This window comes from Xenopus tropicalis, chromosome 6 (assembly GCF_000004195.4).
Source record: "Xenopus tropicalis strain Nigerian chromosome 6, UCB_Xtro_10.0, whole genome shotgun sequence".
NCBI lineage: Eukaryota > Metazoa > Chordata > Amphibia > Anura > Pipidae > Xenopus > Xenopus tropicalis.
In genome coordinates, this window is record NC_030682.2 from 72,248,965 (window position 1) to 72,265,780 (window position 16,816).

At 40.6% G+C, this 16,816-nt stretch overlaps 1 protein-coding gene across 1 annotated transcript in view; it reads right to left on the reverse strand.

Annotated features, from left to right (window-relative positions):
- The window catches only part of slc9a3 (solute carrier family 9 member A3), a 250,521-nt gene that overhangs the window by 163,818 nt on the left and 69,887 nt on the right, over positions 1-16,816 (reverse strand). The window contains exon 4 of the mRNA XM_031903807.1: positions 781-859. Within this exon, the coding sequence (XP_031759667.1) occupies positions 781-859 (79 nt within the window). The remainder of the gene's footprint in view (positions 1-780; positions 860-16,816) is intronic.

Below are 16,816 nucleotides of genomic sequence, written 5' to 3' on the forward strand. Positions count from 1 at the left end.
CTCCAGCCCCAACCACATCAATTACACTTGCACCAACTAAACTGTGGTTCATTGCACATCCAGAACTGTAGGGCCATACCACCACCTTTGGTTTTGTGACTTCTAGTTGCATTACCATCATGAATTTCAACTAGGACCATGTGCTTGTAATAAGCAAGATGGATGTTGGGATCAAAAGTGACACTGCCAAAGGTGGTGGTCAACACTGCTGAGTAGCTCTGTACTTTTGGACATGCTACAGGGGCACAGATAAGTTGGGAAAGGTGTCAGTAACATGTTGGGAATGGGGTGGTTTACTGTATTAAAACTAAAAATGTGCCAGAAAAGCTTTACTTCTCCTTTAAATAAAGATGTATTTAATATATTTACTCTAAACACTATTTATGCCCCATTCATTAAACTAAAACTAGCAAAATAACGCAAATAAAAGTGAGGGGGATCTAATGTGCTGAGAATGTTTGGTGGGGTTAGGAGTACTGACTGGGGCAGGGACGCCAAATTAAACACTTGCCTAGGGGGCCACAATAGCTTGGCATGGCCCTGGTTACAGGTACACTCTAACAGCTGAACCTGAGACACTCTAATTGCCTCCTAGCATGCTCCACCTGGATGAATCTAAAAAAAAACTGAACAGAGCATTTTTCCCCCTAAACCTGGTGCTTCTCACCACAATTTCTACTACTCCATATTTCCATGAAACTGGAAAACACGTGTAACATGAGCTGTGTTCTCTGTATAACATAACTATAATTTCACTTGCACAAAGCACAGAATACTTACCAACGCCTTTTACACAATCTTCAGCAGTCACATTTGCACCTCCAATAGCAACAAATGAATCAAATACATTGTACAGCACCTGGGGTGGAACAAACATTGCAATGTTATTTGTTTTAGAATAGCACTTAACCAATCTGACATTTAGAACAGCAGTTCTTAGATCCCAGAAAACCTTTATAAACTACCTAGGGCAAACTATCTACCTTATACTCTTGTACCTTAAATTGATACTGACACTAAAAAATCAAAATGGGGAATTAAATAGGCAATACAGCATTGTGCAAATACTTTTAAGGCAAAATTATAAATAGAATGCAAAGACAATGTGCAAATACTTTTAAGGCAAAATTATAAATAGAATGCAAAGACAATGTTATTATTTAAAAAGGTTTTATTCCTGATGGCAGCATCTCTTTTAAGGAGAAGGAAAAGTAAAAACTAAGTAAGTTTTATCAGAAAGGTCAATGTAAATACAGGTAAATACAGCCATAAACACTCACAGAAATTGTGCACTGAGTCCTCTATCAAAAGAAACACAGGATTTCTTGTTTCATTTTTTTGTAAACATGTTCTTATAGTATCTGTTCCTCTCTCAGAAAAGTCCTTCATTCCTGGGGCCAGAGTCTGTGCAGCTGTCTCCTGCTCCCCCTCCCATAAGAATTCATAAAATTTACTTAGGAATTTGTGATCTGAGTTATAATAGCTACACTGCAAGCAGGAAGCTATGAAGACCAAGCTAAAATGGCAGCTGCAATCTTACACAAACAGAGAAAGCTTCTAAGGCCATTGACTCAGGTATGATAGAGCTTTCTGCAGAATAAATATAGCATTCTAGGTGGCACTAATGTGGGGAATCTATTGGCAGTAAAATGCCAAAATGACCTTCATTCTCCTTTAAAATTTAAATGTGTTAGGTAAGAAAATATTGACGAGAGCATGTCCATATTACAGATTCATGCAACAGAGGCAAAAGGACCTCTTCTTAGTTGTCTAAAACACAGGTTAACTTTCAGTCAGTTAAAAAATAATTAAATACATCCCTTGAACAGTTTAAAGTGTAAAAAATACATATACAAATGTATATATAAAATGTAAATATAAAATTCTATAAAAAAAACTCTCAAGTTAATATCAATGTTCAAACCTAGGGGAATAAAAGTCTGCATATCATATATCCAACTACGAAAATCAATATAAACAGTGTCAGGACCTGCCTGTACCAGAACTCAGGACTCTATGTTAGGCAGGTTCAGCATTACCGCACTGAGCCACTGGAGACCTTGGGCATCCAGCCCTGTACATTCTGTTAACCCCTCTTCTTTGCTTCTGTGTTTATATTCTCCTTCTCCTCCCTTAATTAGCCCAGGTGGTTCCAATCGGTCAATTAACGGGCTTTATAAGCCTGTCACAAGCAACCCCTGGTTGCTTGATCATTGAGCCTTTTATGTTCCAGTGACCTTACCTACTTGTTCCAGTCCCTGTTCCTGCCTGACTCCGTTACCTTTCCCTGTTCTACGACTCCTGTTCCCGACCTCTGTTGATCTCCCGGTTTTGACCTCGGGCTGATTATTGGACTCTCCCTGCCTTCAGCCTGCCTTTGACCACTGCCCGTTATTCCGGACCCTCCTTGTTTGCTGCCAGTCCTGACCCTCTGCCTGTTTTACGGATTTGTTTCGTCTTCTGCCTGCCTCTGACCACTGGCCTGTTGTAAGGACTTCCATATTGTTATTACTCTATTTTCATTAATAAATCATGTTTCAGCAGCATAACTTGTTTCCTGGCTATCCACAAGTGAAGTACCCCCTGTACCCATATTACACGGCATATAAGCTCCTACCTGCCAGCCACCCACCTGTGGCTGCGCCTGACAAACAGCCTCCCTAACCTGGTGTTCATATAAGAGGGAGGGGTTATGAGAACACTTTGTGGACTTGCAAAAGGATGGGAATAGTAACTATGGCAACACAGGCAATATAAGGAAACCAGCAGGGAAAGGAAATCCACCTCTGAAGAAGCTGTCCTCAGCGAAATGTGTCAGGCATGACATCACTTACGGTTGTGGCAGTAAGTGGACGCACAGGTGAAACACATGAGAGGGAGATGCTGGGTCAATCCATCTCTTTGTATTGCAAAGGTTCACTTCCATGATCTGCATCACAACACTGGAAAAAGTGACTGTTTGATATGCACTCAGAAGTGTGACTTATGTAAGTAAGTTTTATATTTTTAAAAAAATAAAGGCAAATTAAACTATGGGCGCTGCCCCTTCTTTTTAATGTCTTTGCAGAGAAAAGGAGTACCCTGAAGTCGGTACTGATATGCTGTTTTGTTTGGAAAGAGTACTATAGCACTTTGTTATATATTTTTTTTTGAAGAAAGCACTATAGAACTTTGTTTCATATAAAGTAATGCTTTTAATCACTACAGCACTTTGAAAACACACAGCAAATCTGCATATAGACTTTCTGTGGTTCTGGACACACACAAAATTGTTTTGAAACACCCTGGTGTTTGTAATGAGTGTTAACAATGTTGCCTTAGGTTCTGTTATTTGGTTTTTGTTCCATAGCCTGTGGCACTGATCTGTATTTTGTCTTGAGTTTGTGATCCAGTGGAGGAACTGTGAAACAGATCGGCAAAGGAAACATTTCTGAGGGTTTACTTTACCTTTAATCTTGCAAAAGTTTTTTTCATTTTGCATTTTGGTATATAATTGTTTAGGTACCATGCTTGTTGTCCCTGTTTATATTGACCTTAACTTATAAGGCTTTTTTTATTAAAGCATGGAATAAGTTCCATGCAGGATAATGCCAAATATATTTGCCTAAATTGGAGAACTGGTCAGCAAACTGACAAATAAGGTTTAATGTTAAGGTTGCAAGGTTATCAACAATAACATAAATGACCGTTATACACTTAATGGTGCATTGGGGAATACTTAATTGAGAAGGATTTCAGCATTTTTATGACCAACAAACCATGAAAGTCAGTAGCTACTAAAGCAACTTAAGTGCAAAAAAAATGACATCTGAAGGAATAAAAGCAGTTTTTGTCTTTTACAGATCCCACTCGAAGTTTCTACAGATGACCAGTAGATGTCACTGTGCAAGACTTATACTCTCATCTCTTGGGAGTGTAGAAAGTACTATGTTGACAACGTTTGTACATGGATGTTTAAAGGAGACATTTTATATAAAGTTCATATTCAGTTATAATATTCATCCTCCCTCAAAATGTGAAATGATGCAGAAAGAAAGATGTTTTGAAAGCATTTAACCTCCTAAAACTGCCATTATATGAGAGCTGCACACACAAGCTCACTGATCAGAAGTCAGAGCCAAATGAGACATGGGAGTGTCCACAGGAACTGGTCACAGCCCTGACTGACAGGATTTACTCAGCAGCAGCAGGGAAAACCCCTCCCTCCTTCTGTGTCTCTGCTTGGGCTGCTGCCTGGGGAGGGGAGGGGGGGGAGAGGAGTGAGTAGAGCAGTAAGGGCTCTGGCACACGGGCAGACGCGGCGGGGCGATTTCAGGAAATCGCCGAAAAAGACGATTTGCGCGAAATCGCGCCGCCGCGTCTGCCATCCCGCCGGCGACTTACATGTTCGCCGGTGGAATGGCAGGGGTAGGCAACTCGGGGAGATTAGTCACCCGCGAACAGGGAGTTTTGCCGCTGGCGACTAATCTCCCCGTGTGCCAGAGCCCTAATAGACTGTCTGTGAGCTTGCTAAGCCCCGCCCATTCTATGAATATTCACTTCACTTTAAGTAGGTGAGGAGGGTGTCATAGAAGTCTATGAGAGCAGGCAGCTCTGAGCTGATTAGCAGTTATGGACATATTTGAACCCAACAAAAAAAAAAATAAAAAGCACTTCTTTCTAAATAAAAGCACTTCCTTCTATTTTACAGTTTTTTACGTGGTTTAGTGCATTGTAAAAATGTATGCTATACATCCCCTTTAATGTTCTTGGGAAAAAAATAGGGATACAGACCAGCTGTGGTTATTAATCACCAATGCTAGTAACACCTCTGTTCTTATACTGTAAGGACTGTTTTTTCCATAAACTGTAGATAAAAGGATATTCTTTTCTGTATCTAGCAAGTAGGGTTTTTTGTGGGGTCTGTGCTGGCTGATATAACTGTGGATATTCATGATAAGCACCTTAAATTTGTTTCAGAATGCATTTAGTTAGCTGTAATGAAATGGAACCTTTCTAAGGGGCATATTTACTTTAGTGTGTGAGCCAACATCACCAGCGATGTTGTCCATAACAACCAATCAGCAGTTGGATTTAAACGGTCACCTACAAAAGTTAGAAAACAAAAGCAAAGATCTGATTGGTTGCTATGGGCAAGATCACCAGTGATGTTGGCTTGCACTCTATAATAAATATGCCTCTAAATGTTTCAAACAGAAGTAAAATCTTAATTGCTTCTTAATTGTTTCTTTAAAGTAGCTCTCTCCTAGTTGCAAGTAGCTATCTTCAAGTTGCTTTTCTCTATCCTTACCTCCACCTCATTCCATTCTCTGTTGGAGTTCCTTAGGGTTTTGTCGTAGGCACAGACGCTGCTGCCATGAGGTGAGTTTCTCAGCTGGGAAACTTGCCTTAGGTGGCACTGTCCCCAAAATTTCCAGGGGTGGCAAAAAGCCACTCCTGGTAACTTTAAAGGGGACCTGCCACCTTAAGAATTAATTCCAAATTGTTTTCTATTGTGTTTGTCAAGCAAAATAAACTTTACTTACACTATATCAATTTTTTAATCTTATTTCCTTCAGCCTTGGAATTCACAATTGCAGCAAGCAGGCAGGTGCCATTTTGTGGACACTGTTATCAAAGCAGGCATTGCATCCTGACAAATTCTTGTTTCTGTGCCAGTATGGGGGGACCTGATGTCCATGCACTGGTTACAAAATTACATGGTGAGGAGGGAGGGGGGATGTGAGGAGAGCGGCAACATTTAAGAGTAACTGTCTGCCCCACCTCTATGCCTAAGGCAATATACGATTGACAGCTGGGATTTTTAAATGCTTTTATAATGGGTATGGATGTGGTAATAAAAAAATGATTTTGGGTTTCTTGTTTAACCCTTTTACTGCCAGCCGTTTTGGTCAAAGCGGAACTTGTATTGCCAGACAGTTTTTGAACATTTTTTCACTTTAGGGGCCTTTCCTCGGGGGGACTTTTAGTTTACCCAGGAAAACAATATATCATTTTTTTCAGAACAACCTAAGCTTTCAAAATATGGTAGAATTTTTGTGTAATTACAATTTTGTAACAAGATATAGGGCTTCTAAATGTCTAAAAATGCAAAAAAAAATCAAATTTTCCATAATATAAACACACATACTAGAAACAAAAATTATTTTATGCGCGAATATACAACTGATTTGGAAAGTCCCATGTCTCCTGAACGTGCCAATACCAAATATATATAGTTTTATGGAGATTTCTCACTTGTATAGGTCAAAAACTCCCAGCAGTACACTACCAAATTTCCAAAGCACTGCTCCAGAAAGCAGCATACTTTAAATTTCAAGGACAAAAATTCCACTAACAGAAGGTTTATCCCAGAAAATTGTACATTTTTGGAAAGAACAGATTCTGGGAATACAAAATAGGTAGAACTGTCTGTCTACTCCAAACTATCAAGTCACAACGCTTTCCTAAAGTTATTGGTTTTTATCAAAATTTGTGATTTTTTTAAAAAATTGCTTCAAAGCTTCCAGTCTATAGTATCTTATCTCCTACAGGTCATAAAGTAACCAAATAAAACACCCTAAATATGAACGCCAGGGGTCCACTGAACAGTTTGATTGTATAGGTTTACTTAAGTATGTGGCATGTAGGGGCCCCAATGTGAACATACCCCCATATGATCTATAATTTCTGTTATTTCAGCTCCAGCAAAATCAACACATTTACATCATTTATGTGGGATAAAACTAGTAAAAAGTACACTCTCCCCAGAAAGTCATATATTTTTGGAAAGTACACATTCTCCCGAATCTAAAATGGGTACCCATGTCTTTCTACTCCAAAGTACCAAGCCACACAGCTTTTCTAAAGTTAGCAATTTTGATGACATTTCCAAAAATCCCCTCAAAGCTTCCACTTTGCAGCATCTTATCTCCCACATAGTGTTAGGTACCAAGATAAAACACCCTAAATTTGAACGCCAGGGATCCACTGAACAGTATGATGCCCAATATGTATAGGTTTACCTAAGTATGTGGCATGTAGGGGCCCCAATGGGAACATACCCCACGGGGGGGTAAGTTGGTTGATGAGAACGGGGAAAAAGCTGAAATTTTGAACTCTTATTTTTCATCTGTCTATACATCTGAGGAGCCAGATAATGAAGGCTTCCCTTGTAATATGCCCAGTTCTAGAAATTTAGCTACTGACGCATGGGTCACTCAGGAGGAAATTCAAAAGAGACTTGAACATGTAAAGGTAAACAAAGGTCCAGGGCCGGATGGGATTCATCCCAGGGTATTAAATGAGCTGAGCGCTGTGATTGCCAAACCTCTTCACTTAATTTTTCAGGATTCATTGAGGTCTGGCATGGTGCCGAGAGACTGGCGGATTGCTAATGTGGTGCCATTATTTAAAAAGGGATCCCGTTCTCAGCCTGAAAACTATAGGCCTGTTAGTCTGACATCAGTAGTAGGAAAACTTTTGGAAGGGGTAATAAGGGATAGGGTACTTGAATACATTGCAGTTCACAATACTATTAGTTTGTGCCAGCATGGTTTTATGCGTAACAGATCTTGCCAGACTAATTTAGTCGCCTTTTATGAGGAGGTGAGTAGGAACCTTGATGCTGGAATGGCAGTTGATGTCATTTACTTGGACTTTGCTAAAGCGTTTGATACAGTACCTCACAGAAGGTTAATGATCAAATTAAGGAATATTGGCCTAGAACATAATATTTGTAATTGGATAGAGAACTGGCTGAAGGATAGAGTACAAAGAGTGGTTGTGAATGGAACATTTTCTAATTGGACCAGTGTGGTTAGTGGAGTACCGCAGGGGTCAGTCCTTGGTCCTTTGCTTTTTAACTTGTTTATTAATGACCTGGAGGTGGGCATAGACAGTACTGTTTCTATTTTTGCTGATGACACAAAATAGTGCAAAACTATAAGTTCCATGCAGGATGCTGCCGCTTTGCAGAGCGATTTGACAAAATTAGATAACTGGGCAGCAAACTGGAAAATGAGGTTCAATGTTGATAAGTGCAAAGTTATGCACTTTGGTAGAAATAATATAAACGCAAACTATCTACTGAATGGTAGTGTGTTGGGGGTATCCTTAATGGAGAAGGATCTAGAGGTTTTTGTTGATAACAAGTTGTCTAATGCCAGGCAGTGTCATTCTGTGGCTACTAAAGCAAATAAAGTGCTGTCTTGTATAAAAATGGGCATTGACTCAAGGGATGAGAACATAATTTTGCCCCTTTATAGGTCCCTGGTAAGGCCTCACCTTGTGTATGCGGTGCAGTTTTGGGCTCCAGTCCTTAAGAGGGATATTAATGAGCTGGAGAAAGTGCAGAGACGTGCAACTAAACTGGTTAAGGGGATGGAAGATTTAAACTATGAGGTGAGACTGTCGAGGTTGAGGTTGTTTTCTCTGGAAAAGAGGCGCTTGCGAGGGGACATGATTACTCTGTACAAGTACATTAGAGGGGATTATAGGCAGTTGGGGGATGTTCTTTTTTCCCATAAAAACAATCAACGCACCAGAGGTCACCCGTTTAGATTAGAGGAACGGAGCTTCCATTTGAAGCAGCGTAGGTGGTTTTTCACGGTGAGGGCAGTGAGGTTGTGGAATGCCCTTCCTAGGGATGTGGTAATGGCAGATTCTGTTAATGCCTTTAAGAGGGGCCTGGATGAGTTCTTGATCAATCAGAATATCCAAGGCTATTGTGATACTAATATCTACAGTTAGTACTAGTGGTTGTATTTATAGTTTATGTATGTGAGTGTATAGATTGGTAGGTGTGGGTTAGGTGTGCTGGGTTTACTTGGATGGGTTGAACTTGATGGACACTGGTCTTTTTTCAACCCTATGTAACTATGTAACTATACCCCCATACGATGTATCATTTCAGCTCCTGCAAAATCAACACATTTACATCCTTTATGTGGGATAATGCTACAAAAAAAAGTACACTCACCCCAGAAAGCCATATATTTTTGAATCTATAATGGGTAAACATTTCTCTTTGCTCCAAAGTACCAAGTTGTAAAGCTTTCCTAAGTTTGCAGATTTATATGACATTTAGAAAATCGCATAAAAATGTTGCAATTTGCCGCATTTATCTCTCACAATTTCTTGATAAAGATCAGATAAAGGCAAATCACCCCAAATAGGAACACCTAAGGTCTACTGAACAGTTTGATGCCCAATATGCATAGATATACCAAAGTCTGCGGTATGTACTGAACCCAAAATGAAAATAGCGCATAAGGATTTCTCACCTGCCAGCTCAGATTTTGCACACAGAGCCCCCTGTCAGTGTATTATATGCCGAAACTTCCCCTAACTATACAGAGACCCCCATATTTTTTTGGAAAGTACACATTCTGACAAATCCAACAAGGGTAAAGAGTCCTTTCTCCACCAAAGTACCAATCTGCAAAGCTTTCCTAAAGTTATTGGTTTTTATGACATTTCAGAAAATCGCCTAAAAATGTTGCAATTTGCCGCATTTATCTCACACAATTTCTTGCGTACAAAGGCAAGTCACCCCAAATAGGAACACCTAAGGTCTACTGAACAGTTTGATGCCCAATATGCATAGATATACTGTATGTACGGTATGTACTGACCCCAAAATGAAAATAGCGCATATGGATTTCTCGCCTGCCAACTCAGCTTTTGCACACAGAGCCCCCTGACAGCGTATTATGTGCAGTAACCCCCCCTAACTATACAGAGACCCCCAGAAAACCATATATTTTTGGAAAGTACACATTCTGATAAATTCAAAATAGGTAAAGTTATTTTTGTACACCAAAGTTAAAAACAGATTAGGAACACTTATACAGGGATAAAATGCGATAAAACCACAAAAATTGTGCAAATCAGTGAAACAACAAAATAAGTCACATGACAGTGTAATTAGTGGTCAGAATATCTGATCCAATAGTCACGCTGTCAAAATAAACAGTTTTTAGGTAAAAGAAACTAAAAACAAAGTGGTAAAATGAAAAATAAACCAAAACAAAAAAAAAGTGTTTGCGTATACATGTGTGTACATGTGTAAAAGTTGTGTGACAGTGTGTAAGTGTGTATATGAGTGTAAATAAGTGTATAAAAGTGTGAAAAATGAAAAAAAAAAACTGCTAAATTGTGTGCTGTAAGTGTGTGTAAATGTATGTAAGTGTGTATAAATGTATGAAAGTGTGTGTAAGTGTGTAAGTTCAAAAAAAAAACCAAACACCTACCTGTCCTGAAGCACCCGATCGCCTCCAGGTCCTCCAGGCTGCAGTGGGCGGCGGCATCAGGGAAAGCAGGAAGCAGCAGACGCGATGCGATCGCGTCTGCTGCTTTCAGAAGGGTCCTGCGATGATCGCTTCGCAGGACCCTCATGACAGCCCCCCTGGCTTGTTGCCCAGGGGGCTGTCATCGCTAGAAACTCTCTGCAGCGGCGGCACATGCCGCTGCTGCAGAGAGAAGACCTTAAATGCCGACGACGTATGGGACACGTCGTTGGCATTTAAGCCCTTTTACTGCCACAACGTATCCCATACGTCGTTGGCAGTAAAAAGGTTAATTTGAAAAGGACTTTTATTATACAGCTTTTTATGTCTGGGTGACAGGTCCACTTTAAGAGCTGAATTGCTTGTATTTAAACCAGAAATTCATCCTGCTAGTGAGAGAGCACAATTGCATTCTATGCACTAGCAATGTGACCCTCTCTGGTTCAAGAAATAAATAAATAAAGATATACATACAAGAAATGGTAAGCGGGAGGGGATTCTTCACTGGCTTCTGAAACTTTCCACTCTACATATTAAACAGGCCTGTGTCAGGCCTATTCTTGAAGGAGGAAGTCACCTTTTAAATTAACTTTCTGCATCATGTAGAATTTGATATTCTGAGATAATTTGCAGTTGGTTTTAATTTTTTTTGTGGTTTTTCAGTTATTTAACTTTTTGTTCAGTAGCTCTTCAGTTTGCAATTTCAGCAGCAATCTGGTTTTATTTAGCTTAGCAACCAGGTATAAATGAGAGACTGGAATATAAATAGGAGAGGGACTGAATACAAAGTTAAGTAATAAAAAGTAAAAATAAAATTATAACCTTGCATTACCATCCTGTTGCCCTTCTACCGATTTGCCTCTTAAATTCTGGAATGTATTTTGTTCTCCTCTATTACTAACATCCTACACACAGATAATCTGTTAGACCCATTGCAAACTGGTTTCCAGCCTGCACTCTACTGAAATTTCCTTGTGCAGAGTTACAAATGATCTACAGTGTGGCAAAGCCAAAGGTCACATCTCTATTCTAACCCTCCTTGACCTATAATCTGCATTTTATACCACTGACTACTTTCTCCTTATAAAAATTCTGTATTTGTGGCTCTTATATTTTTACCTCTCTAACTGATTGTTTCTGTCGCTTATGCTAATAAACCCTTTTTTATTTAGAGGTGCTATAACAGTAGTTCTCAACCTTCCTAATGCCGCGACCCTTTAATACAGTTGCTCATGTTGTGGTGACCCCCAACCATAAGATTATTCCTAAGACCATCGTAAATATGTGTTTTCCAATGGTCTTAGGCGACCCCTGTGAAAGGGTCGTTCGACCCCCAAAGGGGTCCCGACCCACAGGTTGAGAACCACTGTGCTATAAGGTCCTGTATTTGGTCTGCTGTTATTTTCCCTATACATTCTGAGGCATATTTATTATAGTGTGTAAGCCAACATCACCATAATACCACCATAATTATACCATAATATCACCACAATAATACCACCATAATACCACCACAATATCATCAATTACCCATAGCAACCAATCAGCAATAAAATTAAATGGTCACCTACAAGTTAGAAAACAAAAGCAAAAATATGATTGGTTGCTATGGGCAACATCACTGGTGATGTTGGCTTACACAATGTAATAAATATGCACCTCTGTGTTTATGAGATCTCATCCATTTATTTGGCTTTAAATTAGGGATGCACCGAATTAACTTTTTTCAAATTCAGCCGAACCTGGACAGATTCGGTCGAATACCGAACCAAATCTGAATCTAACTAACCTAATTTGCATACACCAATTTCCATGTGCAGAGTTACAAATAATCTTCAGTTGCATAAGCAAATTAGGTTCTGGAAGGGTTAAAGTTTAAAGCTGAAAAATGTTTAACTTCCATGTTTACATGACAAAAAGTAAAATGATTTTAAGTATTCAGATTCGGTTCGGCCATGAGCGTGGATTTGGCTAAATCAAAATTCTGCCGAGTCGTGGCCAAATCCTGGATAAATCCTGGGATTAGGTGCATCCATAATTTAAATGTTATCTGTATGCTGATGATATCTGAATATATTTATTAACCCCTTAACAGCTGAAACTGAGACTCATAATCTCTGCCTCCTAGCAATCTACAACTGGATGAATCAACGATACCTCAAACTAAACCTATCAAAAACGTTGTCCTACTTCTGTTTATGGCATATTGATTCGGCCTAAATCTTTGCTATCTTTATTGATGGCATGCTCATTAAACCTGTGTAGGGACCCATAGGGTTAAATGCCCTATGGAGTGATATCCCTACCTCTTCACATAGATCCCTTGTTATGGGCAGAAGCCTTTGTAATAGTTTATAGTTATGCCTATACTTTATTGGTCCATATGGTTGTCTACACCCCTTGCAGCCTCATATAGGGCCCGATTCACGAAAGTGCAATTAAATTTATCTCACGCTTTTTTGCATTAAATAAGTCGTGACAATTATGCGTGATTCACTATAGTATTATCGCGTGCGTTAAGTCGCCATTTTCGCATGCGGTATTTTTCACGCTAGTTTTAACGCATGCGTTAATTTCCGCGCTGAAAAGAATACGATCGCATGATTCACTATAACTTAGGCGCGCTAAATATCGCATTCGGCTATGCGAAAATTAACACCTACTACAGGCAGGCGAAAAATTTTAGAAAAGTACAGTAAATGAGTTTTTGGCAATAAAATATGGACTTACAGTGTTATTTATTCAAGTATGTGTCTTTTTACTCAATTTCACTAAAGTCTTGGCATGTATGGAATTTCACTACTAATATTAGTACTATACTATACAGTACTATAGCGGTAAAAATTTAGTCGCCAAAATATACAGTACAATAGTGGTAAATATTTAGTCACGGTATTATACAGTACTATAGCGGTGAATATTTAGTCGCGATAATATACAGTACTATAGCGGTGAATATGTTGTTGCGATAATATACAGTACTGTAGCGGAGAATATTTTGTTGCGTAAAATACATTACTATGTATATTTTGGCGATTTTTTTTTGTCGCGACTTTGTAATCTTGCGACTTGCGGACATTTTGTAGCGATTTTGCAGAGAGGATCATGCCTGGGGTTTCTTATCTGCTACCAGGGGAGAGGCGCTATATTATCAGCATGCTCCTGTGCTCAGGATATGACGACCCGCCGCTGGGGGACTTAGGGGTCCATGAGAGGAAGAGAGCAATCCTGGGCGAGCTAAGAGAAGGTTTGCTCGCTGGGTTTTCCCTTGATGTGGACCTCCGCCAGCTCCAGCGTCTGTGGTCTGACCTGAAGCGTAGGAGTCCAGATCTGGTTGCTGAAATTGCGGAAGGTAATTATTGTACTTTATTATGCTTTTACAGTATACGTTCAGTAAAAGATTTAGCAAGTAATCTGAACTAAAGGTACAAATGTAAGAAATGTCAGGGATGGTGAAAGTAACATAGTAACATAGTAAGTTGGGTTGAAAAAAGACATACGTCCATCACGTTCAACCATAATGCCAGTGAGGAACTGAAACGTTGGTCACAATAAACCTCTGAATATTATTTCACATCTTTGTGACTCCTTGTGAAAATCCTGTGTGTGCTGTCACCCCATGCCTGTCTAGATTTTGTTTTGCCACAGGCACCGAGGTATTATTGTTCCTTATGGTGTGCAGCTTCCCAGCACTTCGTATTGTATATATATATATATATATATATATATATATACACATCTATTTTCAATTACATATGCATAAATAAGTTTAAAGCAGGGGGGGAAGCAGCAGGTAGCGGCCCATAGTGTTAGTCATTCGGGGAAGGGCCACGAATGTTTTAGGGGGCCCTGGATAACAATGTCTGTGTGTCCTTTGTATTGATGTGAGGGTTCACAGGGGGAGGGGCCATTGGGGGCGTGGGAGGAGGGGGGCCCAAAAAATGTTGTTGTGAGGGGCCCCGTTATTTATGATGGTGTATGAATGTATATATATATATATATATATATATATATATAATATATTACACAAAATAACATCTTGCAATACTATCTCACAGAACTTCAGCTCGCGCCTCCTCCCCAGGCCCAACCCCAGGCCCTCCAGGCTCCTGTGGCCCAGCAGGCTCCTCCGGCCCCCGAGGCCCAAGCACCGGCCCCCGAGGCCCGACCTGTGACCCCAGAGGCCAGACCAGCGGCCCCCGAGGCCAGACCAGCGGCCCCAGAGGCCAGACCAGCGGCCCCAGAGGCCAGACCTCCTCCAGCCCCAGGACAAGAGGCCCCAGAGGCCCAAGGACAAGAGGCCCCAGAGGCCGAATATGCCCCAGAGGCCCCCGACACACCCCCTTCATTCCTCCCCCAGTTTCCCCCCAGGCCCTTGAGTTCTCCCCCCAGGCCCCGGACTCCCCCCAGGCCAAGCGCTGGGCGCCAGGTTCTCCTGCACACGAGGGACCATCCATTCAGGAGGACCTGGCCAACATGAAGGCCGAGCTGGCCCAGTTCCGGGCGGAGGTGGATTAACTAAAGAGGGACATGAGAGAACTCAAGGGCAGCAAGCCCTAAGTTTTTTTTTCACCCCCTTTTTTATTTTATTATATTAAGTAAAAGTTTTTAGTTTTATACTTTTGAACTGAGTAATGTCTCATTATATTTCCTTCCTTGATATGGTATTCTATACTTTCATGTAGTTTCTCCTACACTCTTCCATTTATCAGTAACAGCATCAATATGCTATATGGGTTAAATGTTTGCAAATATTCTGCCAACAATTTTGTTGCCAGAATAATTGCAATATTATATTTGTCCCCGTTTAATAAAGTGCCCATAACATATTTGCCATTTATTCTGTGTCTAAAATCTCCCACTTAATTTAAGCCACTTTAGCAAATGGACTCCTAAGTATTTGGCTAAATATTCTTAAATCCCCCCCCCCCCCCCCCCCCCATTTTATTATCTCTAACACTTCTCTTTTTTTCTTACTTATATTTTTATTGTTTTTTGGGGTTTTTTTTTGCAAATAAACTTTTATACAGCAACTCTCTAGCACTCTGTGCTCTCCCAGGGCAAAATGTCGCCAGTTTTATGCTGCCGATTGTCGCAACAATTAGCGCATGCGATAAATAGCGTGCATACGGAAAATACCGCGCATGCTATTTATCGCAACAAAATTATCGCATGAAATACCGCGCGTAAAATAGCGCGAGTATGCTTATAGTGAATCATTCGAAAAGTCACGAAAATTAAGACGCGATAAAATTTTTAATGCACGCTATAAATAGCGCACGTTTTATCGCACTTTAGTGAATCGGGCCCATAGTGTCTAGCAAGGAGGTTTGGCTGTCTGTCTGCTTTCCAACAACAGCTCCACTGAGCCTGGAGGCCGAAACAGGCCCCAGTACAGCCATTTCACCCCAGATACCAACATACTATCTGGAGAAGTCAGGGACAGGGCCCGTGAACGAGGTAAAGTTAGTCTCAGGACTAGACTGTCATAGCATGCTCTAGGAGTGTGACTTAGTTCAGGGCTATTAAGAGCAGCTGTCGCTCCAACAAAGGAGAATTTAGTGGGTTTAGCATACCCCTGGCTCTGCCTTGCTGTAGGGACCACAGTTCACAAACAGGAATCAGGCTAGTATTAACCCCCGAACCACCATTGGCTGTAGGGATCTGGTCCAGTAAAGGGTATTCAACCTTGGGATTTCTGTACCATCCTACCTCAATTACTGTGAGTATTGACTGATCCCTGTGCTAATAATATCTGTCTTGGACAATAAAGAGTTAACTAGTTAATCTGCAAGAGCCCCTGGCGTCCTATTACTTAACACACTACACAGTACCAGTGGGAGTTGCAGTAAAACTACAACATGGGATCTATCCTTCCACTTAGCGAAGGCCCACTCCTTTGATAGAGAGTCCCAATGTGCCCCATGCTCTCCTTCTTTGGCCAGATTAACACCACTGTCAAAAAGTTACTTATCTGCCTGTGTATGGGAACTCCTGAATGGCCTATCCGGCCAATATCTTGCCTAAAATTGGCTAGATCTCAATCGGGCAGGTTTGATTTTCCCGTCAGCTTTTTTAATTTGATTGTTTGGCCAAATTAACTTGATATGACCTACCTTAGGTGGGCATATTGAAAGAAGATTTGCTAATTTGGCGACCTCACCAAACAAGTAAATCGCAACATGTATGACCACCTTTATGTAATATTGGCAAAATCCATCTCTTTCTTTTGCAAGCAACACCTAAAATGCTCATGTTTCTGTCTAGACTACTGCAACTTGCTCCCTTACTCCCACCTTTGCTCTATAGGGCAGGGATCTCTTTCCCCTTGTCTCTATGACACTTACAGGGAAGGAAAGGTAAAAATCACTGGGGGTTCCAAATGTTAGGCACCCCCACCCCTAATTATTGTAATCGCTTACCTTTTACGCTGGGCTGGTGCTCAGGCGTACCAGCCCGGGGTTACATAGGGTTGAAAAAAGACCAGAGTCCATCAAGTTCAACCCATCTAAGTAAACCCAGCACACACAACCTATACTTACCAATCT